This window comes from Poecile atricapillus, chromosome 1 (genome assembly GCF_030490865.1).
Source record: "Poecile atricapillus isolate bPoeAtr1 chromosome 1, bPoeAtr1.hap1, whole genome shotgun sequence".
Lineage (NCBI taxonomy): Eukaryota > Metazoa > Chordata > Aves > Passeriformes > Paridae > Poecile > Poecile atricapillus.
In genome coordinates, this window is record NC_081249.1 from 123,245,902 (window position 1) to 123,273,050 (window position 27,149).

The window sequence follows — 27,149 nt, forward strand, 5'->3', positions numbered from 1 at the left end:
AGGTCAAAAAAGTCCCATTAATAAATTGTTATAATTTTATAATTGTAATAATTGTTAATCACATCACCATTTACTCCATAAATTACTTTCTAAGATAGGGAAACAGTGAAAGGTTCAATTTAATGACATGCAAAAGAATGTAATTTGAATTTGTAGTTCTAAAGACTGTATTATCTATCCATTAAAAGAAGTTGAAATTATTATTTTCTTATTAATTGCAGAGGTTTTGTAGATGTTATGCCCATCACTGGTGATGGTTGTGGTTAGGAAATGTTGCAATTATTTCATCATGCTAAAAATCTATTTTTACATACTCAGGTTCACACTGGAAGGCCATTTTTATGGGAAATTCCATTCACACCCTGGTGATCTTAAATAAAGGCCACTACAATCTCTTCATAAAGCCATACACTGAAGGAGAAATTTCAATTTTCCCCCTTCAGTAACTGACTTTTTTTATTTTTTCTTCTCAGCTGGCACAGGTCTCAGATGTAATGTGAGCATCTCTACCAACACAGAAAAAAAATACAGAGTGCAAAACCCACTGAAGAAACATGATAGTGACTATCCTATGTAAAAACCTCATTTTTCTTGACAAAAAAAAGGATTAAAAAAAAAAAATTGAAGTGCAGCCTAATCCCATGTCAGTGTCAGTTCCACTCACTTCAGGCTATACCTATTGCACTGATTTTCACTGAGGTGGTAATGAGGAATGTGAATATCAAGGAACCAAATAGCACAATCTGTTTTGGTTTTTTTCCCATTAATAATCTACATGATATAATTAATAACTCATAGCTTCCTTCAATACTTACTCAGCCAGTTAATGTACATTTTGGGTTCTTCTACAAATTTGGCTAATCTGTATGTTAGCACTGCTTGCATATTAAGCCCTAAAGGCAATGACTGTCCTTGAAGAACTTCAGCATTTTTCTAAATTGTATGAACATTGATGTAACACTAGAGAAAAAAGAGTTAAGTATTGCAAAAGGAAGCACTTCAACACAGCCTGAGAACTACAATAACTTTCAAAGCAAGGAGTTTTGTTCTCAGTGGTTCTCCATAAAGATTACACAAGTTAAGACTATCACAAAAAATGACAAAGAATTTGTTCAGCAAGGATACTGCTCCTTTGTACACTGCTCTAGGAATTAAAATTATAGTCAGTTGAATGGAGCATAATTTCCTTATGTAGTTTAATTACAGTGAAAGGATAATAAGCAATTTGACCAAAGACACGTTGTTTACTAATATGACTATTAATACAATCATGTAAAGAACACAATACTGAATTGAAACAATAATAGTATTAAAATGAAAGCATGTGTTTTGAAAACTTTGGGTTTTTCCCCTCAAGGTTTTGTGGGGTTTTTTCCCAGTTATTTCTACTAATGAATCAAAATCTAATATTGAGACAATACAGCATTTAATAGTCCTCTGGAGGGCTACTGTTCATACTGTAAACACAACTGAAGCTGATAATTTAACTTCAAGATGGTTTTCTTTGGCTTGCTTGTTTGGGATCAAAGTTTTTATCCTGAGTTTAACTGATAAGCAAAAGCTCTCTCTTTTCTTTTTTTAAAGAAAGTTAGAAATGTTTTCCAAGCATAGGTCCTTCACCATAGAACTGATCTTGGGAAATAAGCAATGTGGAGAAATGGAATATACATTAAAAAATAGATTAAATGACATTGTATAAGCACATGTGTTTGAAGTTATGTTGCCACCTTCAAAGCACAAAACAAATAAGAATAAAGGTGCAATGAGACACCTTGATGCGATATTTAATTAGCCATTGATAGAGCATTACCCATAGCTGACTCCTACCTACCGTCACGGTATGTGCTCTTCACACTGCCGTTAATGGTGTTACATACAAAGAAGCTAAGCTGGGGAAAATACACAGCTAAATAAAAAACCACAAACTAATAAATTTAAAAAAACAGCCCTTATTCTCTCTGCCCCCCACCCAAAAAAAAAAATCTCAAAACAAAAAACAAAAGACAAACCCTCTAAAAAACCACCCATAGGAAAAAGCATAAAAAGTAGGAGAGGCTTGAAGACAAAATAAAGTTATTTTTTCCAGCTATAAATCTCCTTCCTTCAGCTGGTGAAGTATCCACATACATGGACATCCAACTAATTAATGATTCTGAAGAATAACTTATTATAGAATTTACTATGGTGTCATATGTTGGAGTTAAAAACTGGATGATCCCAATCCCATATTCCTGAGGTCCTCTGGTGGCACCACCTTCTCTTCAAATGTGTCAAAAACATGGACTAAATAACTCAGCCACAAACATCCACACAAGCCCAAAGTCTTTAGCAACATTTAGAACAATGGGTGAATTTTCTGAAGTGACCAAAAGTGCTGCATCTACATCTATTTCCAGTGACACCAAGGCATTCCACAGTCATCTACAGAACTCTTGGGGTTTTAGTGTTTCCCAGTGATAACTCTTCAATCAAACCCACCATGTTGCTCCCATCAGCGTCATTCTGACATCACCCATGGTGAAGCAGGACAGTCCTACCCCAAATTTCAACCCCACTCAGCAAACAACAAAGCTAAATCGTAATTCCAGCAACCCTTCTACTACATTACCTAATCCAAAAGATGCCAATGAAGGTAATGATCTAACTAAACTGGTTTAATAAAATTATAATGCTGAAATAAAACCTTTTTGTTAAATTGAACTGGAGGCTTTATAAGGCATGTGAACTTACAAGTGACCTAGTACAGACTAAAACTAAAGCTCACCCCCAATAAAACATGTATTTTTCAAATTATTTACTCTTTAATTCATTATTTAACACTTCCTAGAGTGGGAGAATCTAGTGACAGGCATGACCTATCTATCAGGTAACAGCTATTACCTATTACTTGAATGGACCTTCAAAGCATATGTGTAGAAATTAGATTTAAAACATATGGCACATCAATTTATTAAAGTTCAGAAACTTTTGTGACCAAAGATGACTTCTTATAAACACTTCCAAAGGAATTATTCATTGTGCATTTAATTACCAAGTTAAGTATGCGTGGGAAAACAATGGAACATAAAACTGTCATGGCACTTTTCTATCCTGCTATTCTGAATCAGGTCTTCAGAAAAATAAAATATTAGGAGGCACAGTAATTTTTTGCATTAATTAGCTTTCAAGATTTTAACACAGAACTGAAAGTACAGTTTGTACTAAGAAGTAAGGATCATCAGACTTTCATGTTTCCCATCATAGTTAATACATAGCTAATAATTACAATGTACCTGATTTTTAGATAACGTTGACTGAAAAGGAAGGAGAGTTGGAGAGCAAGTTCAGTTCCAAGAAAAAAATGAATACTCTAAAGAAAAATTTTATGAAATTTGAGGGACATGAGTTGTCATCAGAAAATCATGAATCAGGGCCCTCATCTTCTGCTCTCCCATATGTCAGAAAGCAGTTAACTGGACTTGCATGTGAGGGATGCTGAATTAAACCATGAGGTACTCAGTAGAGTGATTCAAATTTTTCAAGCCATGTACAAAAAATTATTGTGTTATTACTTCAGTTCTTCACTAAGACAACTCCCTGGAACCATATGTTGAAACCATGAGTTTCAGAGGTGCATCAGATGACAAAACCAGCACAGCAGACAAGACAGAGGAAGACAATGCAGGGTGCCCATCCAGTGGCATTCCAATGGCTGACATCACACCATCCCACTTATATTCTTGCCTGCTATCTACACCCTTTAATTTCTTCCAAAACAAGCTGACAGTTGTTACCTTACAGGCATTACTGTGTAAACAATGTCTTGAAAAGCAAGGAAAAATCACAAGATGCACCAAGATACAACAGGCAGGGTTCAGTAGCAGAATATCACTCATCTACTTTGTAATTAAATTATCAACTTCTGGTTTTCCTGGAAGAATATTATACTTGCTTTCTTAGAAATTAAATGTACAGAAATAGCAAGCAGGTAAGATTCTGCTTTGTGTAACTTTGGTCAACAATGTAACAGAGAAAATTTGACTAGGATTACAATGATATTTTAGTATCAATACAAAAAACCATCCTCAATTTAACTACTTTCAAGTGAAACTATTCTATCCAAATATAATTTCTATCTGATAAACGACACAGGTCATTATTTTCCCAAATGTAAATTTGGGAAATTTGGGTTAATTTGTAATACTTTCTTCAGTGAATACGACAAGATTGATTAGGTTTACTTGGATTATTTAATTTGGATTACTTGAAGTTTGCCGGAGAATGGAATTACTGAGTAAAACGAGTTACATCTAACCTTTGACTAGATGACCCTAATTTAAAATAATTATCAATGAAAAAATGGTGAGAAGCTTCTATTCCTCTGTCAAACAGATCTGTTGTTTGAATTGCAGGCTAGATCTGTAGAAATTATTTAAAACGTGTCAGTACAGATTAGATAGAAGAAATACTTGATATGAGAGGAAAAGAATTATCTCTGATACATATATAGGTATCCTAAAAAGCATGGTACAATTCTGTCCAGCTAAAGAGTAAAATTATGGCAGTATAATGTAAATAATTGCACAGTTTATCTGTTTGCAATTACCAGACAAGTCTAAATAGAAAGAAAGAATATGCAAAAGAAACAACTGTAAAGGCATAGAATAAACAAAATAAAGTGCAGAGCAAACTACACATATGTGATATGTCCTTGTTATCATGCTATGCTAAAATGCTTTTGTTAGTGGGGAGACTGTGGATCACATTGATGGAATGGAGTTATCTCACTGTCTATGAATGTTGCAATGAGATTTTATTCAAGATGTGAGTAAATTACATGCACATACACTCCAGAGAGAAACTGTCAGTCACACTGAACATGGGAAAAACAGGTATTTATTTATAATATTAAAGATTTCAATCCATATATGCAGTTTTGCCATTCTTTTCAAGTTCAGTCATAAAAGCAGCATAAGTCCCATCAATACCAGAACCTGATTTCTAACATTGTATCCAGCAGACCAAAAATCTGAGACAGATTCACCTATATTACATGAGAATATCACTCTGATGCTTGAAATGAAGAAAAATGTAAAGCCCAGCTTTCACCTTCCTTAGCCCATATAATGCCACCTTTCCTGTGGTAAAGCAGTGTCATACAAGCAAATTCCTCCTTCCACTTGAATCTTGGCCTCAGCTGAAAATGGAAAGAGCTCTCTTGAAGGAGAACTTGAAGAGAAAGATAAAGAGATGCTAGGAAGCTACCTGTGTTGTCTGCACCAGTTACCATATAATTAAATGCACGGTATTTTAGGAATTTTTGAAAGTAATAATTAATAAATGGAAGGTAGTAATAGCAAGATTAACAGTAAATGGAGAAGAATCACTGAGGCCAGTAATCAAAGTGTGCCCTTTAATTATATCATGTTGATTTTTAACAATCCAATCATAATTTTTGCATGTATGGGGATGTGCTTCTGTTGCCCATGTAACTATTTGATGTTATTTCTATGTTGCTACTCGCTTTTACCATGCAAGCCTCCAAAATCTGTGACATTTGTTCTTACTTCACTTTAAGTTAGAATCATAAATACATAAATATAGATATAGATATAAATATAGATATAAATATAGATATAAATATAGATATAGATATAGATATAGATATAGATATAGATATAGATATAAATATAAATATAAATATAAATATAAATATAAATATAAATATAAATATAAATATAAATATAAATATAAATATAAATATAAATATAAATATAAATATAAATATAAATATAAATATAAATATAAATATAGCTGTTGTGTACCATTTCATTCAAAACTGTAAAACTCTGGCTTGAATGCAGACAGCGCTGTGTATGTGAACTACTGTAATTGAACTACAAAGACAAACATGTACATTGGTAGAATCAATTGTCTCTGGTTCTATTCTTCTTCCCTATTTCCCAGCAGCAAAATCCTATTAGCTGCAGTGAAGAAAGCTAATTATAGCAAGAATTTCATGCTGGAACCATTAAATCTATCTTTTATGGCACTATTACACTGACCTTCTACAAGAGGCAAGGCTGCTCTTGGTAACTCAACAGAGTCCTCTGTGGATATCCCCCTGCTTGACTTTGAGCCCCTCAACATGATGTGTCTGATGTCAGTGTGAACATAATGAGAGATTCAGACTAAGAATTTGAATGTAAATACCTTTATTGCAGTAAGCACTTAACATCAAACCTTTCCTATACTTTCCTCTAATTAGCTCCCATAAAACCATTCTCACTTATTCTATAAGCGTCCTCTACAAGATGTGATTTTTATATTGGCTCAAGAGCAGAAAATTAACCTACATGTTTTCCTCTAAAAGGATTTTGGCCTGAATAATATAAAATTCAGGCTTAAAGACATTTAGGACCCTAAAGAAAATCATTACATTAGCCATAAAAGGTATTACCCATTGCTGGCATAGAAATTCAAGATAATGAAAATGAAAAGAATTAGTTTGTGTGGCAAAATCATAATCCTTCTTTAACTTTTATCAAGAGCTATAATCTCCCTTTATCAAGTAATTATATAAAAGGATCAGCTGAACTAAAAAAAAACAAAAAACCACCAAAAAACAAGCAAACAAACAAAAAACCACAAGGAAAAATGTACTTACCCCAAATTGCCATGAAAATTGCAAAGAAGACAGTCCCTCCATTATCAAACAAATGTGTAACCTGAATAAAAAAATAAATGAATCAGGAAAAAAATTACTGCCAGCTCATCTTTTGCCCCAAATAATCACAGAGTACATAACTGGTGGCAGAAACCAAAAGCCAAGCATTCTCAAAAGTAGTGCTATTAGCATATTTCTTCTACCAAGGTTTGTCAGTCACACTCTGACTTCTGGTATAATTTGAAATCTGCTGTTCCAGACTATCACTTCAAGCATCACCAGTCATTTTGTTTCACAGACACTGAGATGTTTTATCCATGTCCAGGCAGGCTAAAATTTCATCCAGAATTCTTGTCATATGGTAGGTCAAACTTAATCTCAACCATTTCTATTTCAAGGTTTTTATGAGCTAAAAAAAAAACCTCTTCACTTTTCTCCCTGTACATACTTACTGTCTCTTGATTCCATTTTGTTCTTCTACCTAGATATTTTGAAATTTCTCTGCAGGTTAAAATAGCATGTATTCCTTTTTATACAGGCACTTCAGCCTCTCAAATTCTTGACATTCTCGTTCTTAAAAGGCTTGTTCACCTAAACTCCAACAAACATTAAATTGTTTCTAAATATCATTCTGCAGAAGTGTCCATGATTCTAAACTGTGAAGTTAATTTCTTCCATGCTGTTTTCTTAATTAGATTTACCCCTTATCTTACTCTTTGTTATAAGATTTTTGGTCAGAACAGCAATTCAACTGCAAAGTTTAAGGCTTACTGATTGGAAAAAAACATTGAAATAAAAAGTGCTTATTTACTTAGTTCTATTTATTTGTTCATACTTACTGAAAACAAGTATTGGTTTCAGTAAAAACTTAGGTTTTGCATGCCTTTTAAACATCTGAGTGGGTGAATTTGAGGTCCCACTTATGAAAACACCACAACTCATATTACAGAAATCTGAAATTTCTAATATTCTACCCATAATATGAAACACCATTTTGGAAGCTGATAAGAACAATGTCCTTTCAGTAGATTTAAGATTACCAATTTATAACAATGTAATTTATCCAGGGATAATGTGCCTAAATTTCTTCTTAAAAAAATGTGGTTTAAGATGTTGCTGGCAATTATTAAGCAGTGCAGAGGCTTCAAATTCCTATTTGAAAAGCATTTAAAAGCACAATAAAATCACTATAAAATACTAGAGCAAATCAACATCATCACAGGCATATAAAAGAAGACCTGAAGAGAGAGAGAAAAGGAATGAAAAAGTGTCTCCGATATGTATTGCTCTAAACCATACAGAAAATTCATGGTGATTTCCCACCACCTGAAATAGGAAGAGAATATCTTGAGAAGGAATATCAATGAGAAGACTTTCCTTTCATTGATGCTGACTCTCCTGCTGACTTAAGAACCAATTTTTATCATGAAAATAAGCTTAATGTCCTTGTGGCAATGGAAGGGTGCAGGTAACCAGAACATGTTTTGCTGTACTGTGACCTTCTCTTACACCTGAAGTTATATTAAGCAGCAGGAATGTTCTGTACAGGTGTGCCAGGATTCTGGGGCTGACAGCCTGCCTCAGGCAGGTTACCTAATCTGCTCCTGCAAGGGAGAATTCATGCTGCAGACAGATTTTCATTCTTCTAGAAAAGGCTAGCATTATTACTTCTGCCTCAGAAATTAAGAAAACTAATGTATGATGCAGAAAAAGTTAATAGAGACTGTGTTTCTTTCCTCTATTTTATCTCTCATGGAGTAAAATTATTATAATATTGTGAGAATTTAATTAAAAACATATATTTCATCTGTATGTCAGTTATGGTTTTATTTTCTTATCTTTTTTAGGTTCTTAAATGTAATTTACTATTTGGTATTGGAGATGAATAAATCCAATATGTTCCATTCCAGGATTACACAATGGGATCAACTGTCAATCAAATATATATTTTGGGTTTTTTTTTTCCTTTTGCTTCCATAAAGGAAAGCACAAACATAATGGGTATGAGACTGAAAATATGAGAGGAGAACAAAATCAGCTCAATAAATCGGATTAATATTATTGGGTTTTAATGTAAACCTGTGTGAAGATGTGATCTTGGATATTCTGCTAAGGAAAGAGTGAATCTTTCCAAGAAAACACAAAATGAACCAACCAACCAAACCTAACCTGGTGGAATTAATGTTGCTAAGATGTTGTTCTAGGCAGGTATTACCTGCCTTTCCCTAAAATTATAAACATCACTTCAGTGTGGCATTTTTAAATGGAAATGGGAGGGGATGAAAGAAATGGGCAGGAACAAGGAAAAAGGCATCTTCTGTATTTTGTCTCTAGCTTTGCAAAACCTTGGCAGATAAAGCATTTGGAGTGTATGATTTTTTTCCAGCATTAATTAGTTCTGTCCAAAGTGATCCTCTGTAGGGAAACTTGGCAGATATTTAACAAAGAACACTGACAGCAGGTTTAATAATCTGAAACATGAGCACACACCCCTTACATAAATGAGGCAGGTCCCAGGAGATAAACTAATTTGGGGAAATTAATAGAAATTAGAGGAACTCACTGTTCCTAATTAAATCAATGTTTATGTACTCTACAATGAGCTACTTGAATGAGTAAGGATTAAAACACTTATTCCAGAATAAGCGTGCTGATTCCTAAAATTATTCACAAATAGCTTCCCTTGCTTATTAGCTCTTTCGTTATGTACGAGGTAGCCAGAGAAATCATGTTCCCACAATGACAAAACCAGAGGAAAATGCTTACAAGCTCCATCTAATGAACAAGAAAGAACCAGGAAATGTCATTTTCTTTTCCAGAGAGCAGATCCTATGCCTTATTTTTAAATATATTAGTTCCACTTACTTACAGCACTAACAGTGCTTCAGAAAATACCATTGATTTGAAATCAGACTGTAGTTTTCTAGCATTACAAATTGTTTTAATTTACTAATTTGGGTGCAAACACAGTGGAATCCTGACACATATTTAGGTATTTGTTGCTCAACTTGAGCAACATGGTGGTAACCAGCAGAATCACAATCCCTGCCAGAAACCAGACAGTTCATAGCAAGAGGTAATGAGTGAAGCTGCTGTGAAGTTTTCTTTAGAGACATCACAGTGAGTGAAGATATTACATTATGACCTTTAGAAAAAAGCTTCATAAAGCTATTTTTGTTGGGTTGGGTTGGGTTTTTTTTGTTTGGCTGTTTTTTGTTTATTTGTTTGGGGTTTTTTTTTTGCCATTTGCGTGGCCAGATGGTAATCCTATTCCTTCCCAAAGAGAATTCTCTCTCTCCCCCAGTTGGTGGATATCCAGAACAGAAAAATCCTGAAAGGAGACAATTTTTGTTTGTTTTCTGTGTTCTAATGCGAGGTTGATCAGTTTTTCAGAACAAAAGCATTGGCAGGAAACGCTGGGAGCTTACATGAATTTCCATAATTGTAGACACAAAAAAAAGAGTGCCTGCAATGATGGAATGTGAGTGGTTACTCCTTGCCTTCTCTGCTGGAATTTGTTGACAATGGCACCTACAAGCAGCAATTTTTCTTCTAGGCAGAGAAGAGGTGGAAGTAAGGATATGTGAGGGGAAAAACCTTGGTGACACCAAAGTCAGTAGAAGAAAAGGAGAGGGAGGAGATGCTTCAAGTGTTGGAGCCAAGATTCCTCTGGAGTCTGTGGTGATGACTACGGTGAAACAAACTGTCCTGCTGTAATGCATGAAGTCCACAGGAGACACAGAGATCCACTCACAGCCCATGAGAAAAGTGCTCACGCTGGAGCAGGTGGATGCCAAGGAAAGCTCTGATCCAGTGGGAGACCAAATATAGATAAAGTGAGTGTCCCTGCTTCCAGAGATAGAGATAGAGGGTCCTTCCTTCCAAACTAGAGCGGCCTGGCCTTAAAAGACTGCACCCCATGGACGAGTGACCCACACCACAGCAGTTTTGGGAAGATTGTTTCCCCGTGGGAGGGATGCCATGGCACAGCAGAGAGAAGACTCCTCTCTCTGAGTGAACAGAAGATGATCTCAGTGAGGAACTGAACAAAACCCACCATGTGATGTCTCCCAGCACTGTTGGTGGAAAAGAGGGATTGGCTGGAGGGGGAAAAAAAGGTGCTTTAAAGGCTTATTTTAATTCTCATTATCCTCCTTTGATTCTGTTAATAATGAATTTATTTTATACCATTACATTTGAATCTATTTCGCCCTTAGAGTATTTTTCTCCCAGTCCTTAACTCATGAGCCCTTCATGGATATTTTTTCCCTCTCCTCTGCCCAACTGTATTAGGAGAGGGTAAGCAAACAACTTTTGTGGGTACCTGGCATTTGGCCAGTGTCAAACCATAACAGACATTAAATGTGAAATTTGAATGATTTAAGAACATGATGTCAGTGTAAATATAAATAAGACACAAAACCTGCTTCTTATTAACTGAAGATGTTAAAAAACCAGGATCTACAGTTAAAGGGATACCACAATTTCAAATAAATTAATTTCCTGCTAAAACTGCCGTGGATTTTTGAAGAAGCACTTATTAGCACTCTAAAAAGAGGCATTTCTGGGATGGGTTGTACAGCTTGCATAATGCTATTTCAATTGAGAAAGCTTTTACCTTAAGTACACATGAAAAAAAAAAAATTTAAAAAACTTACAAAATCCCCTCATGGAACTATTTTCTGTTATATAGTTATAGTAGTATTTAAAAACAAGAACCACTTTTTTTTAAAGTACAACATTTCCAGTGGTATTTATTGCTGTTGTTACAAAATAACCTCTTAACTTTTGCATTATAAAGTAGAAAATTAAATTTATAAGTAGTGAACATAAATAATGTTTTAAAATATTTTCACAGATAAGTTTGAAATGTTGAGTTTTACTCAGCATTGGTCCTATCTATAAGAAATTTTGACATCTAATACAAAATTGATTTTCTCTTTGACACTTCTGCAGTTTTTTCTGTAAAAAAATGCCATGGCAAAGAGACAACCATGTTTTATAAATACAGGCTTCTGAGACAGATTTATTCTATGGGATAAGGAACACAAAGATAAAAGCCAAGGCTGCTTTTCCAGCAGTATGAACACACCACACATCAAAATACATTGCTCACCTGCAAATTCTGCATGTACACAGAGGTCCTTGTGATTATTTAAGTACCTTCTTCTTCACAAGAATAGCTTCTTGTAGCAAAACATTTCATTGTTTAAAATCTTTGCATTAGTTTGACAGAACAAAGCAGGAGCAAAAATTCAAATGCAAATTAAGGAAACAGATTAATAAGATATTTATAGAGGAAAGTAGGAAAAACTTTACAAAAACTTTTATCACAAAGTCCTCACAGAAGACTTAATAAGTGGATGAAAATAGTAAGAATTTATTAATAAGGAAATGCTCACAGAAAGTAATTTTAGAAAAACCCCAGATAATTTCAGAGCATTCCCTTATTAGAAAGATGGATTACAAAGGCTGAAAACAACATCTGTAGAGAAACAACCTGTTTTTCAGGAAATTTGGTTGAAGCAAGGGCAGCCATTATACAACCAAAATTATCTTGATAATAATGCAATAATTACCTTGGCATATATGCAGCTTTCATTGAGTTTTTGTAGTGTGCAATTGCGTTCACACATAGGGCACATAATGGTTTCATTTGCTTCACAGATCTCTTTGCTTTAGTAGGAAATAGGAAAATAAAGGTTATAAAAACACTTCTAGCATTCCCAAGATTTTCTGAGGTTATGCCATTTATGTTCTCTGTTTGTTAACAGCGCATGCACCACAAAACCGGACAAATAAAATAAATTGAAAGTGAATATTTGGCTTGGAAAGCCTAATCCCAAATCAAGAACCTGAATACTATGAATACATAGAACAGTACACAATATTTTTGGGCATCATGTTACACTTCTCACACTAGCAAATTCTCTCCCAAATATCAAAAACAGAAAACCAAAAAATTGCTCACTACTCTTCAAATGCATTTACAGCCTAGTTTTCTAAATTATGTAGAAGATACCAAACATTCAGAGGATAGACAACACTGGTATATTTACATTGATTTCAATCAAATGACTCCATTTATATCAGCTGAATGTTTGCTCCACAGGATAATAGTACACACACTTAGATCAGTCACATGCAAAAACTAAAACTAATGGGGATTTCTGGCAATAGTATTTAAAGTCTTTGCATTTTTATTTTCTACAGAATAAGTTATGTATAGGACTAATGAAAAAATTCCACTTCAATGTCCCATTTTGGGGGTTAATATCTTCAAGCTACATTCTGGTGTTTCAGAATCCTAAGATTTAAGAAGATGAAGTCACTGTTTTCACTGGTACCATTCGTATTCAAAGCATAGAACAGAGCTAAGTGTCTCAACAAAGGCAAAACAGAACTATCAGAAGTGAAAAACTGAATTTTAAAGCAAATTTTAAACTGCAGTGACTTCCTGAAGAACCTCAGCAACCACCTTTCCCTATATTTTAGTAATGATGACATGCCTGAAATGATCCTGACACACTAGGGAAGTAGCAGTATAAAACAAGTGCCAGGAAATGCCAATTAATTTGTTTTAATAAACATAGTGCTTTCATCTCTCCTTCTTATAAAAGCTGTATTTACATTTCTAATACTGTTTGGAAGATCATGCTTATTTCCAAATGAGTGTTTCTGTTAAATACTTTCTGGCATAGCAATAACATAAATAAAATATTAAATGTAAATATTAATCATTGGTCATACTTTACGTAACATCAGAATCACCAGTTCACTGAAACTCTAAACAAAATGTGAACCTGACAAATAAATCATCCTGAGTAACTCTTAATCCAGAATGAGCACACCCAGACATTTCAGAGTTGCAGAACAACAGAAATTTTAATGGGCGTTGCATCAGAGAATTTTCTTACTTACATTTTTATTCAAATTCTTGAGTGTGAAAAATCACATTTTAACCATGTTATGGTAATAACGGAAACTGCTATCAGTCATAAGGCCAAAATGTACTGTACTTTGAATTTAAATCCAAGATGATAAATACTACATTTTCTCTATTATATATCCTGAGTTAAAGTGCTGCTTTGTTTTTAGTAACACGTGAAATTTCACAACATCATATTGACAGTGATAGGTCACATGCTTTCACACTACTTTGCAAAAGCAGTAACATTTGTTACACAAATGTTTGTGACAGGTGCTGTGTTAATTGTTATTGCAATTCAAATCTTCAGTAGAAGAGGAAAATAAGCTGCTTTGTACTGTTTTCACCATTTTATCTGAAATCTGTCTAAAGCACATGGTGCAAAGACAGCTCAAGCTATGCTGTGCTCATGCCTGGCATTTCTGTTTGACTGGCAATAAAGGAACAATTTACAGCAGTGATAATTAATGATATCTATAAACACATTCAAAACCAAACTCTTTCAAGCCATCAGACTTACTTTTGTAGAGACTAATAGAACTTGGGAATAAAGATAGGTAATAGATATTGCACCTAATTTGTTCAAAGAACCCAAATGAAGGGATTCCTATAGGACTATTTAAGCCCTTCTGCTTGACTATAACTTCATATTTCCTCCAGTTTAGGTCAAGGAGGGCACTTGGATCAAAATCTATTTTGAAGTGTATGAAACAAATACAATTTATTCATTCTCCATTTTTGTTTCAGCATGTCCAAATTCTATTAATATAATCCAAATGTCCTGGGAGCTAGTATGGAATTTCTTCTCTTGGAGAGCTGTCAATGACACACCTTTCTCTTCCACAAGGAGGAAATACTACAGTAAACCTTGATAATAGTAGATTATGGCCCTTTGTTTCCCCTTTGTTGGAACTGTGCTGTTACACATGTGATAAATACAAGATTGACAGTTCAATAGCTGTGGTCCCTGTGCCCTAAGAACAGACTGATCCTTGACTTTAGATCCACTGCATTTTGAAGACATTAATGGTGAAAAACAATTCTAATACAGAGAATATCTTAAAGATAGCATCATTTCCTGGCTGCAAAGTTTATTGCATTTAACTGTATTTAATGTGGTTTGAATTCATACAGTTTCTCAGGAGTTTCCTGTACAAAGCAAGCTTTAAAAGAAGTGTTCATTACAGCACTGCAGAATATAATAACTCACTGTGAAATAGAAGTTAAAGAAAACTCCTTAGATAAAACTTAGTTTTAAGTATATTTAAGAAATTTAAGTAATAGTATTAAGTATATTTAAACTTAAATATAGTCTTACTCAAAGCCAGAGAAACAACATTTTCTATGAAAACTGACTAAGTATTCATACAGCCTAAGCACCCAAACTGCTTGGAGCAACAGCTGCAGCTGTAAGAGCACTGAAACTGATACTGATACTGTCTGATAACATTTCATGGAATACTTTGCAATGTGGTGGATCCTCAGAGAGTTCCTAGAAGTACAGTCAGCACTTCAGCACCCTCATCACAACATCTAAATTGACATAAACCCTTCTCAGAGCAAAATCACAAAGGTGAGAAATTTGAAAACTTGGTTCATTTCACATGGCTGTAATCTCCCTGAAGCTGAGTCTCCTCGCTGCAAGTTACATTCACAAAGATAAGAATTTTGTTAGACTCCAAGTTTCCACTACTAATGAAGAAGGAAAAAAAAAGACATAGGCAAAAGTTTAAGTTTAGCAACTGCACTAAACTCTGGAAGTTATAGCCAGATGGAGGTAATCAGGGAATATGTCTGTTTTTTCACCCATTAGCCTTAATTAGATTAACAACTATTTCAGTAACTGCAACATGAGAATTGGTCCTTACAGAGTGGTTTGTTTTCCCTTAGTGGAAATCACTGCAGATGCAGTGATAAGAATGGCCAGTGCCAGTGGAACACATCTGGCTTGATGCAAAACAAATATACAAAGTGTAAATACTTGAATCAATTTTCTATTTTGACCCAATATTCTATTTTTGTTATTTTTACATTATTACCATATCTGCAAAACATTTAAAAATATAGCAATATAAGTTGTGCCAGTCTGTTCTTAATTTTCAACAGGTTATTGCATATTGTTAAATAGAATTTTACCTTACTTGGCTGGAATCCATTGTAAATAATCCATAGAGGAAAACAAAGAGCCCAACCAGGGCAGCAGGAATAAGCATTCCAGTATACCATCCCAGCCAGGCAAAATACAATCCAATTTTTTCACCAAAGTATCGCCTGCATGAAACAAAAACACATACATTGTTTAAAACTAAATTTTATGGTGACATCTATCTATCTATCTATCTATCTATCTATCTATCTATCTATCTATCTATCTATCTATCTATCTATCTATCTATCTCTGCTGTCACAGTGGTAGAATAATTCTAACAAGGAACTACCACAACAAATTTATGGCAAAATTGTCACTTTACCAAACAGATTTGTTTCAGGTTAGCATAACATTTTAGTGACACTAATTGCAGATTTATGAGAACAATATAACTGTAGTGCCTCTGTAATCTTCATGTCCTTGCAATGACTAAGTAGATGGACTAGTAGCAACATTATTAAACTTAGGATAGAGATAGAGAGATAGAGAGATAGAGAGATAGAGAGAGATAGAGAAATAGAGAGCTAGAGAGATGGATAGATGGATAGATAGATAGATAGATAGATAGATAGATAGATAGATAGATAGATAGATGGATAGATAGATAGATAGATAGATAGATAGATAGATAGATAGATGGATAGATAGATAGATAGATAGATAGATAGATAGATAGATAGATAGATAGATAGATAGATAGATAGATAGATAGATGGATGTACACAGAAACAAAAAATCTGGAAAGGGATAAAGTTAGTATGACCTATGTACTCAATTTAAAAAAACATTTATGGTAGATAATTATATATAAATGACATATTTTGAACTACTGTTAGTGAAAGCAATGCTCTGAAAACACAAGCTGAAGACTGAACTCGAATACTTCAAAACTTGGGTTTCAATTTCTAGAACAGATGAAATAGCAGTGATCAGAAAGTCAATCAAGGATGATACAGCATAAAATTGTCCCATGGCACATGCTTAGCTCCACCAATAATCAGTTAAAACTTACAGCAAGGAAAATGAATTATTGGTATTCAGTGTCAGAGGAGGAAACTGTGAACCCCAAATATCACCGTTATTTAACTTAAATTATATACATTTCTCTATTTTACATTTGGTAACCAGTAACACTAAGTCTAAGACATATAAATAAGAGTTTATTTAAACCCACATGGAAAGGCTAAAATTGGGTTGCATTTTAAGTCCTGTGCATCTGGCAACTCTGACTGCCCATGTGGATAAGAGTCTGCTCTCAAAGGTGCTTTCACAAGGCACACGTGTCTCTGATCAGCTGACCACATTTTGGGTTTGTATTTTAACTTACACACTGCAAATTCCTGAGCAGTTGGAACTACGTGTACTTTATGCAGAGTAATTTGAAATTAACTTATAAAAGACCACCAAAAAGAAGCAACTTTGAAAACTCCAGCCTTATCCAATAATGGGGAATATTTAAATGTTATAGGAAAGCATAGGGAATTTATGGATATAGTTAGCACACTGTTGCCAGGCTTTCTGTATCAGAGAAAATCTTCTAAGTACTAATACCTGATTAAATCAAGAGGCTGGTATTTGTACCACATTCCCCATCGTGCCCAGCGCTCATACAAGAGGTGTCTGTGATTCTGTGCTCCATGTGTTTTGATGGGATGTCTGCTTTTGTGGCTTCCCTGAAAAAAAAAACAAAAACACAATGGAATGTAAGTACATTACTAGGCACTGTGGAAAATGTGTAAGTTTCTTAGGTATTTTTGATTATAAATTTTAATAGAAATGTTCTTTGATAAATAGGTCTCTTATTCTGGGCACATCTGGAACATGTCATTAGGAGCTAATGTAAGCCTGACATAAGAGACAGGGTTATATTCACTTCTGAAATCGCCAGTTTCTCTAATAATTAATGACTGAAACATATTATTAGTGCAAGACTTTAAAGAAGTACTCAACTCTTTATATGACCTCAACATTGTTTCTATTTCACTAATAGAGGCCTCCTTGTATGCTTTCACCTATTTAACTTTTTCAAGAAATGCTTGTGGTGTATTGTGAGGTTGCAAGGCAAAATATAACTAAAAATATAAAAAAATATAAATCCATATAAATATAAAATCAATAAAATACAAAAATATAAAAATATAAAAGTATGTATTCTATAGGTGTTAAAACCAGTGTTCTTTCTCCCTTCCTTGACCCATCCCTCATAACTGAGGGATCTCTTCTGTCATTGGGCCATTGAGTCTCACTGCAGGACTGATAAAATTACATCATCCCATTGGGAGATGCTCCACCCAGGGGAGGAGCCAAGCATTCCTGCCTGGATATAATCTGAAACCTGGAACACCACAGTCAGCCTTTTCCCACTGGATTCCCAGATCAGACTGTTCTACATCACTACTGGACCTTCAGAGGAAAACTTCTACAGGATCATTGTTTCAATAGAACCACATCTGTCACTCCAGGACTGCAGCCACCATTTAATGAGACTGCTACCAACACTGTGACCAACAGGGTGTCAGGCTATATCCTGACTCTGTCAGTATTGTTTGTACTACTGCATTTTATTTTCATTTTCTTGTTAAGCTGTAGGGGCTTTTATTTATTTATTTATTTATACATACTAGTAAAGAACTGTTATTCCTACTCACACATCTTTGCCTGAGAGCCCTTTAATTTCAAAATTATAATAATTTCAAAGGAGAGGGTTTACATTTTCCATTTCAAGAGAGGCTCCTGCCTTCCTTTGTAGACATCTGTCTTTTCAAACCAAAACACATATTTTTATTTCTTCTATAAAATTTTAGAAATTTCTAATATGTCAGCTCCCTTCTAGATATTTTCTATTACTTTCTTTCACTCCTGTTGAAGGTATAGAAAAATATATTTTTTCTATGATATATACTTTCGAAGAGAAAGGAAAGAGAATTGTCATTGTTTTGAAGCTACATAGGACTCTTGAGACATTAAAAGCAAAACAGAGTCAGTCTGATCCAAAAGGAATCCTTCCAGGCCATGTCTGACATTTACAGATCACCTAACAGCCTAAAAGGATACCCTCATGCTTGGCAGTCAAAAGGTAGCACACGGATTTGCTAGAACAATCTTGAGCAGAATCCCTTGCATTTGTAATTTTGCTCCAGTTCTGAAGCAGGACATATTCCTTAGTTGAACTTTTTCCCCAAAAAACTTCCATCACTCAGCTATGGTAAAGAAAATATTTCATAAATTGACTGCAGGTGAACCAAGTCATTTCTTGAGAGGAGAGTTTTCCAGCCTGTACTAAGCCATTTAGATTTTTATGATGTATTTGAAATATTGAGCATTCCTCGCAATTCAAAGAACACCATTTACTTGTTGCAATCTGCTGATTCTCTGGCCTAAGAATGAGTTAAAACCAAAGCTAAACATAGCAGAGTCCAAGTCTACTCCTTTCTCCTTACAGTCATCAGAGCAGCATACCAAAGATGTTAACACTGAGTCTGACCTTTGAAGCATCTAGGAACACCTAAGAAGAGAACATCAATTTATTCTCACAGTAGGCTGGATAAATGACTGCAAAGCATTACCCAGTATTACATGTTTTAATTTTTTTTTCCCTGCTTCTTTCTGCATTGTTATCCATAAAATGAGTTCAAGTCTCAGCATTCCCACTGGGATTGAACTTTCACCCTTATTTGTTCATGTGGGAAAGAAAAAAAAAAATTAAAAATTGAGTGTTCTACCACTAGTCCTTAGCATCAGTCAAGCAGCAATTAAGAGTGGCTTAAAAATATGATTTCACTAATTTTAACTGAGATGTGGAAACAGTAGCTTATGCCACAACAAAGGAACATATAAAATGGATATGACAGCACGGCTTTGATGCCAGAGGAAGCTTCACAGGCTTTTCTGGTAGCAAAGCCAGCTTTTCCCTGAAGTCAATAATGCACAGCTGAAGCATTAACAATGATGTTACATTATTTATCTAAAATATTCCTTCTCTGTATTCCTAGTATTTAATAATTAAAAATTAAAGCATTCAATAATTTAAAAATTACTCTCAGCCATTTGTAAAGCCTTTGAAACACAAAACCAAGTCACAATGTTCAGCTGAAACACCCAGAGTTCAGAGCTGCAATTACCATGTTCCTGAGAGCATTTCAAAGACTTGTGTGGCTTGCTTCTTCTTTTCAACATTTCAAAAGATTTTTCTGAAAAACCCTCTTAAGTCATACCCAGGTTTTTAGTTTATTTTTTGGTTTTGCAGTATTTAGTACAGTTTAAACTACTGAAAAAAGTATTGCCAAGTACAAATTATCCAGAACTATTCTGAAAATACTAAACAGGAAATAATTAAGTAGTCTCCCTAACTGTGATCAAGTGGCCAAGCTATTAGAAAAACAAAACCTTTTGTAGGTGGCAAGCAAATATAATTTAATACAACTAACTGGAACAAATTGGAACAACTAATTCTCTCCTTAAGAACTCAACAGGCATTGTCCAGTTCATAAAAATCAGAGAAGAATTATAATATCCTAGTCCAACCAGAAAATGTTCCAGGATGTCATTATAATATCTAAATTATCCAAATACAGAAAAAAGCCAATATTAAAGTAAAAGCTATAATAAAAGAAGCATCAACAAATTAAAATATTAAATTAAAAGTTTGCAGGCAAAATTAAAGATCCCAAGCCACTAGTGCAAGCTTTAAATATGAAGCTAAAAATCAAATTAACCAGGTTACCTCATGTGGTGGGAATGCTGCTTCATATGTTCCATTATTTAGTAACCTATTAATACCTAAAAAAATGCAAAAAAATGTTAGTTCTGAATATCAATTTTTTTATACACATTTTTCAAGTAGTGTGAATTTTCAAGTTACATCTGGAGAATGTTACTTAGTGTTAAATGGTAAGAATGCTGCTAAAGATGACAATCAATAATTCCCACAAACTACTTCAGCAGGTATTGCTGATCCTTAAAGATTTCTGGTTCTGTCAAGCTAAACACCAAAAACTTGCCAAAGCACAAAAGTTTGAAATCTTTCTCCTAGTGTTCTCTGGAGTGTTTGTACCAGATTGAGAGTGAGAAGATAGTTACATTCACATTGTACTCCTCAGAGCATATAATACAGATTTTATGGGTGACCAGATGATCTGATATACACAGAGAGTGGTGTGTATAGACAATCCTTGAGGCAGTGAAACCCCTGCAGGGTTAAAAGCTAACCTGGTATTTTTAAATATAAGCCAGCTGAGAATTTCATAGCAGAGCCAGACTGCTCTCATCATCATTTCTGTGCCAGACTGACTATTGCATTTTGGATCAGTTCCTAAAACCAGATTTGTTGTACTTGCACAGCACATTATAAAAAATGAAAAAGTAAATAACCATTGAAAGGTACAATAAAAAGATTCAATAGCCTTTAAGAGCAGATTTGTAGCCAAAAATTTTCCCAAGAAACAGGTATGTATGGTGCAATACAGATTTGTCTCTTCAAATATACAAATTTTTTTAATCTCATAATGAAATTTGCCATCATCAGCTGCAAAGGTGTTAGAGATGAACACTTATTCTCCCTGTTTTTTTTAATACTGCTTTTGTTCACAAAATCAAGCAACAACTTTCTGTAATTGGTATCATCCAAGACTCTGCATATTTAATCCTTTATTTAATTCCTGCAGAAAAAACAGAAAATCATGCATACATCACTTGGTCGCTGAAAATGAAAATGGGTATTTAGATCTTCTAAAAACTAACATTGTATTATGATTGTTGAAATAAACTAAATTTAGTCTTCAGATCAACTGTCTCTAAGACCTCAAATAAATCAAGTGCAGCACACATTGATTCTGCTGGACTGAAACGGATGGATAATAGCTGAAATATTAGGATAGACTAGGATCAGTCCTTGAAAACACTGTCAGCTTTCTGAGGTATATGTAACCCTTCCTGTGGCTCTCAATAATGTAAAGTTATGATAATCTCTCCATTTTATTTTAATGAATGAGCAATTAAGTTAAAAATACTGCAAATTTTCACTGAGATATTTAGGTAGAAAATGATGGGACATTGCTTCAACTCTGTTACTGTGTGAATGGAAAGATTTCAAGAACAGGAAAAAATTAACTGAGTTTATTCAACTGATAATTTTTCAGGCAATTATAGATGAAAAAATTTATAGCTTTGGGTTAGGTAAAAAAATCCAGCATTCTCACCCATTTTGGATTTTCCATCTTCATACTTCGTTCTCTGTAGCACATGATGCACAATTCTACTTCTTGTGGAATTGCTGAAGAAGCTGTCTTTGTTGTTTATCGTAAAACTATTAAAATAATGAATGTCTTAATATTCAAAACAATGCACACATGTTGAAAGATAGCTGTTCAAGTGTTTTCTTTTTACAATGATTTATTGGATGTTTGCATTCCTTAGACATAAGATTTTACACCCTTACAGCAGGTTGAATAAAGTTACCCTTATCACAGATTATTTTGGGAAAACAAAACTAAAACTAATACCAAAAATATCCTACTATCTAGTTAATTTCTGTTCTGGATATAATTAATCAAATAAATATCTTCAGTAACAGCGGTGAGCATAAATTCAAGTTACTTATGAGTTGATAGTTGCCTGTGTAGTGGAACCACCAAAATTACTATTTAAAAACAAAAATAAATTAAAATCCATGCACTGGAGACTTGGTTAGAAGCTCCACAACCATTTTCCCTTAGGGATCCCAGGATGGAGCCAAGTAAAGCATCCTTGGCCAGATGGCTCCATTCTGGACACCAGAAATCCGATATGCAGGAGCTTCTTCCTGCTCAGCTGTGCCATAAGTGATGCTATTACAATTAATTACATAGCTGAGCTGATTGTGAAGAAAACACCCAAAGCAGGGGATTGATCCAGTGCAGTATGCTAAGTTACTGAAAAAAAAAATAAAAAAATTAGCCTATAATGCAATTACTCTATTTTTTCTGAGGTAAAGTCACTTCACTACCATTTAGCTTCTTTACTGAGTGGAAAAATCCTGTTTATCCTTATTCTTATTTCTACTTTAAATTAACTTTTTTCTCCTACAACAGTTATCAAAAAATAACTTTAAAATTAAGAAACAGAATTTTAAAACCTAACTTTGTAGGTACTGAAAAAATTTATTTCACAGTTTAACTACAGCATCATCAACATGCTGATTTGAACACATATAGCTTCATTGTATATAGATTTGTATTTTCAGAGGCAAAAGGCCTTTTTAAATGCAGATCTGATAAGAGAGAAAAATCATTACTGGTTTTAGCTTGCTTCCAAAAATTTGGTGTTCTGAATTTCAACTGCTGCATCAGGTTTTGCCTAAGTAAAATAAGTAATAAGCACAGAAAACTTGAGCAAGTAACTTGCATTTAGTAATGTAAGGGAAAGAAAAACAAAAAAGACTTCTAAACTAAAATGGCAACATTCACTTTTTCAGTCCATTTTCAGATTATGTTACTGAGTGGCCATCAAATAGCAAGTAACACAGAGCAGATTTTCACTTTGCGAGAGTAACATCAAATATGATACTTGGTATTGCCACCGACCATCTGTTAGCAGCCACCTCTATGGCACTTGATTAGAAGTGAGAAAACAGAAAATCCTTGTGGTCTCTGGCACTGTTTTTCCAGTGCCAGCACTTACTGGTGTATTCGTGCACGGCTGAAGGGTGCTGTGTAACAATCTGTCTCTTCCAGATCAGGCAGGGCCTCCTTATCCAGCTTCATCGGATTTCTCGGCAACCAACTTTTCAGCTCTCTAATATTTCTCTGCAAACTGAGACAATAAGAAGTCAGATTTACATGTTCTCAATTCCTTGCTGTTTCTATCTCCAGCACTGCATATTTAGTGAAATCATACTAGAAATGAAATTAAGTGAAAGCTGGAAAATTCCACATATTTAGCTAATAAAATAAGGCGTTTAAAAGCAAAATTAACAATATTTATTTGCAATCCATCTTGAACACTTTACTTGAGTAAAATTCATCCTAAAATTAGTGGGATTATGGCTCAAAATGGGACTGCAGTATTGAGTCTGGAGAAATAAATTCTCCAAGGTAGTTCACCTGGCAGAATTGTGGATGCTTCTGCTTTGTATTTATCAAGAACATACCTAACCACACTGAATAAAGCAAGTGAAACTCTTCCCTGCTCTCTTGCCTGGCAATGTGGACACTAAAATTCATAAAATTTTTATGTAAACTTGAGAGTGCTAAGGATCAGATTATGTTTTTCTGATTGCAACAAAGTTTTCCCCCGAAAAACTTTCTTAAAAATTCAAGAGCTGATACTGCCTTATGAAACAGTACACCTAAAATATGAAATAAAACAAAGGATATGTTACACCAAAATGTTTATGTAGTATTTAGGCAAAAAAAACACCTAGATATGGCTTCCTCCAGATTCCTAAAAATTGATACTACAAAACACATACAACATCAATGTTGTATCTTCAATTAAATTATATACTGGCAATGTAATTTTTACTTCTTTTTGTCTACTGGTACCTTGCCTAAATGATGTCTCAGGATATCATTTATACACTGGTAAATCTAGTCAAGTGCAGTTAATTTTCAAGCAAATGCTCACTTCAATTTTGTACTCTTTGCTCACCTATGTTTTTTCATATGCAACTACAATGCAACATGGTTATTTAAGGAGTAGATCTCAAATAAAACAAATGCTGACACAATAAATACAAATCATGACACAATAAGCATATCAGAGATTCAGAAAAAGTCTAAATTTGAGAAAATGATTCCCTAAATAGTATTTTTTCCAGTGGAATTTGGATTCTACGCAATGAATATATATGCATGATATATAAAGCATATATATTATTTATGTTTTATATCCACAAGAAGTACAAAACTAAGCAACAATTTTTTTTCCCTGAATACTTCATTGCCTGTGCTAAGCAGAAGCACAGCTACACATTTCATAATGCCCATAATAAAAAGCTATATTTCATAATGTTAATAATATTTCATAATGTGAATGAACATAATTTCGTAATGTTCATAGTGAAGTGTAGTAAGTGATGATACAGTAAATTGCTCTCAGGCAACAAAGCAACCCTTGTTAAAATGTACTTCTTATTATCAACACCAGCAAAAACATTCTACCCCTATTTCACACAGATATAAATTTCAGCCAAATGTAGGAGAAGGATTTTAGAGTTACATTTAAAATAATCAAAATTTTCTTCTTGCTATATATTGCAAGATATTGGTGCACATTCTGTTGTGACTGATACTGTACTTGAGGGACACCACTTGTGTTCAACACCAACCATTATAAGCCAAAGCACATAATATGTGCATGAAATTGAAACACAGAACACAGTTCACAGGCAGGTGGATTCCTTAAGTGTCTCCTTAATAATACCTTAGTGAGTTGATTATCTTTATTAGTTCCAGTGAAAGTTCTCTTAGTACAGTTTATATAAGTGAAGTTTCCCCTTTCTTCTCTTGAACATTTTTTTCTGTTGTACATTTGCTGTCTTTTTAGTCAAAATCCAGAATCCTTTTTTTAATGAGGAAAATATGCAGATGCATCAGAAAGAAAAGAAAAACAATGCATCTAATTTCAGGTTTTTTTATTATTAAAGAACTTTAAAATTGGTTATGGGATCTTACTGGTTAAGTCTTGATCATTTCTCCCATACAAAAATCTAAAAAATAGTAGACAAATATTATGTTAAAGAAGATAGCTCTTGTTTTAAATTCATGGCTGCTTCTTTTAACATGAAAAGCAGCATTGGAATAAATTAATGTTTGTGTCCACATAACATTTGCAGTTTCTCTTCTGAGACAAAATGTAGTGCCTTTAGTGCTAGATAGCATAGAATATTGCAACTCAGAAATGTATAAAAATGATCCAACAAGAGAGACATTTTTTCTTATGCTATTTACTGTTGAAGAAGAAACTGAATTTTCATGGAGCTTGCCTTTAAATACAAATTTTTGCCTAAATCATAGGACTGAGTATTAGCATTTTTACTCAGAGTGGCTTTCTAGGTTAAAAGTAGCAGTTTAAACAGATCCCTGACTTAATCTATTCAATATAGCTTATTTAGTAACAGTAAAAGCAGAGACAGCTGGTCTGGGGAAGCCAGTAGTTCAGGCAATGAGATAAAAAAATGTCCCAGTGGTATGGGAGACTGCTTCAGGTATGCTTTTATTGAAACCACTCCAGCTGGTGCTACTGGAATACCATGCACCTTGGACCAAGGGCTAGTACTCTGAAATTCATGTGTGTTTCATTTTTAGCTGTACAATTTAATATTTTATAAAGACATTTATAATTTCAGCTTTGTTCAACTTTCATTCTCAGTTGTACCCTTCTGATTTATTTGGTTGGTTAATATTTATTTTGCAGAACAAGTTCATCCAAAAATCCTTGTAGATTACATTTACCCGGGACTGCAATGCAAAGGAACACTGTATATAGATTATCTTGGCATTAGATGACTAAACTCATGGTATGGGATTCCAGAATTAAGCAACTTCACCAGTCATGTTAGGGAGTTTTGACAGCAACCATCACCCAGTAATTTGCTTGGTGTTTATGTCTCTCAAGACTGGCCAGAAGTGTCAACTATATGCCACCAATTTACATGGGCATGGTGTGTTTCCATGTACTGTAATGGGAAGCAGGTTAGGGTTGACAGATTCAACATACAGAAACAATCATCAATAAAAAAAAGAAGAAAATTATAATGCCTCTGTTTAATGGAATTATATCAGCAATTTCACTTCAGCATGCAGAATGAAATCTAAAAGATTTTAAATGTCCTTTTGCAAGGCAAACTTACTCCAGGTCAGGTGCCAAACAAAGTAATTTTTGGTTCAGTGTCCTTAGAAATATTAAGTGATTTTAACATTTTAGTGGACAGAGTGAAGTTGCATACTAAGACAACTGTCTTTCCATTTTCTTTTCCTTGATGCCATCCTTTACCAGCATGAAATCAGCAGGCTGAATGTGGCAATTACAAGACAGTTTTACTAGATTATTCAGTCTTCAGTCTGAGAGTTCAGACAGTTTTTATACCTACCCTATTTACTTGTACTTTTCTTTTGAGAAGAAGAAGGATTTCCAAATATTGCTCATAACGAATATGACATTTATTTCTATAGTGTGATTCTATGGATAGAAATCAAGCTTCATAGAATTAAATACAATGTTAAGGGCTTTTTAAAGGTGGATAAATAAATAGAAAGACACCACATAGATACCACATAAAAGAAATTGTTACATTTTCTTTGTCCTTTCATTGATGCACCTAATAATCTTTTGCAGACCTTTTAAAGAACATTTATAGACACATATATATCTATCATATAACTGTGTCAATAAAGTTAGAGAAGTGTACATGTCACAGCAGGTCTAATATACTAGGGTTACTTGATATT

At 34.1% G+C, this 27,149-nt stretch overlaps 1 protein-coding gene across 1 annotated transcript in view; it reads right to left on the minus strand.

Moving 5' to 3' along the window:
• The window catches only part of ANO3 (anoctamin 3), an 84,027-nt gene that overhangs the window by 24,204 nt on the left and 32,674 nt on the right, over positions 1-27,149 (minus strand). The window contains exons 7-13 of the mRNA XM_058847459.1: positions 23,380-23,511; positions 21,921-22,027; positions 20,447-20,502; positions 17,275-17,396; positions 15,711-15,845; positions 12,226-12,322; positions 6,647-6,707 (exon numbers count right to left, since the gene is read on the minus strand). Coding sequence (XP_058703442.1) covers positions 6,647-6,707; positions 12,226-12,322; positions 15,711-15,845; positions 17,275-17,396; positions 20,447-20,502; positions 21,921-22,027; positions 23,380-23,511 — 710 coding nt within the window. The remainder of the gene's footprint in view (positions 1-6,646; positions 6,708-12,225; positions 12,323-15,710; positions 15,846-17,274; positions 17,397-20,446; positions 20,503-21,920; positions 22,028-23,379; positions 23,512-27,149) is intronic.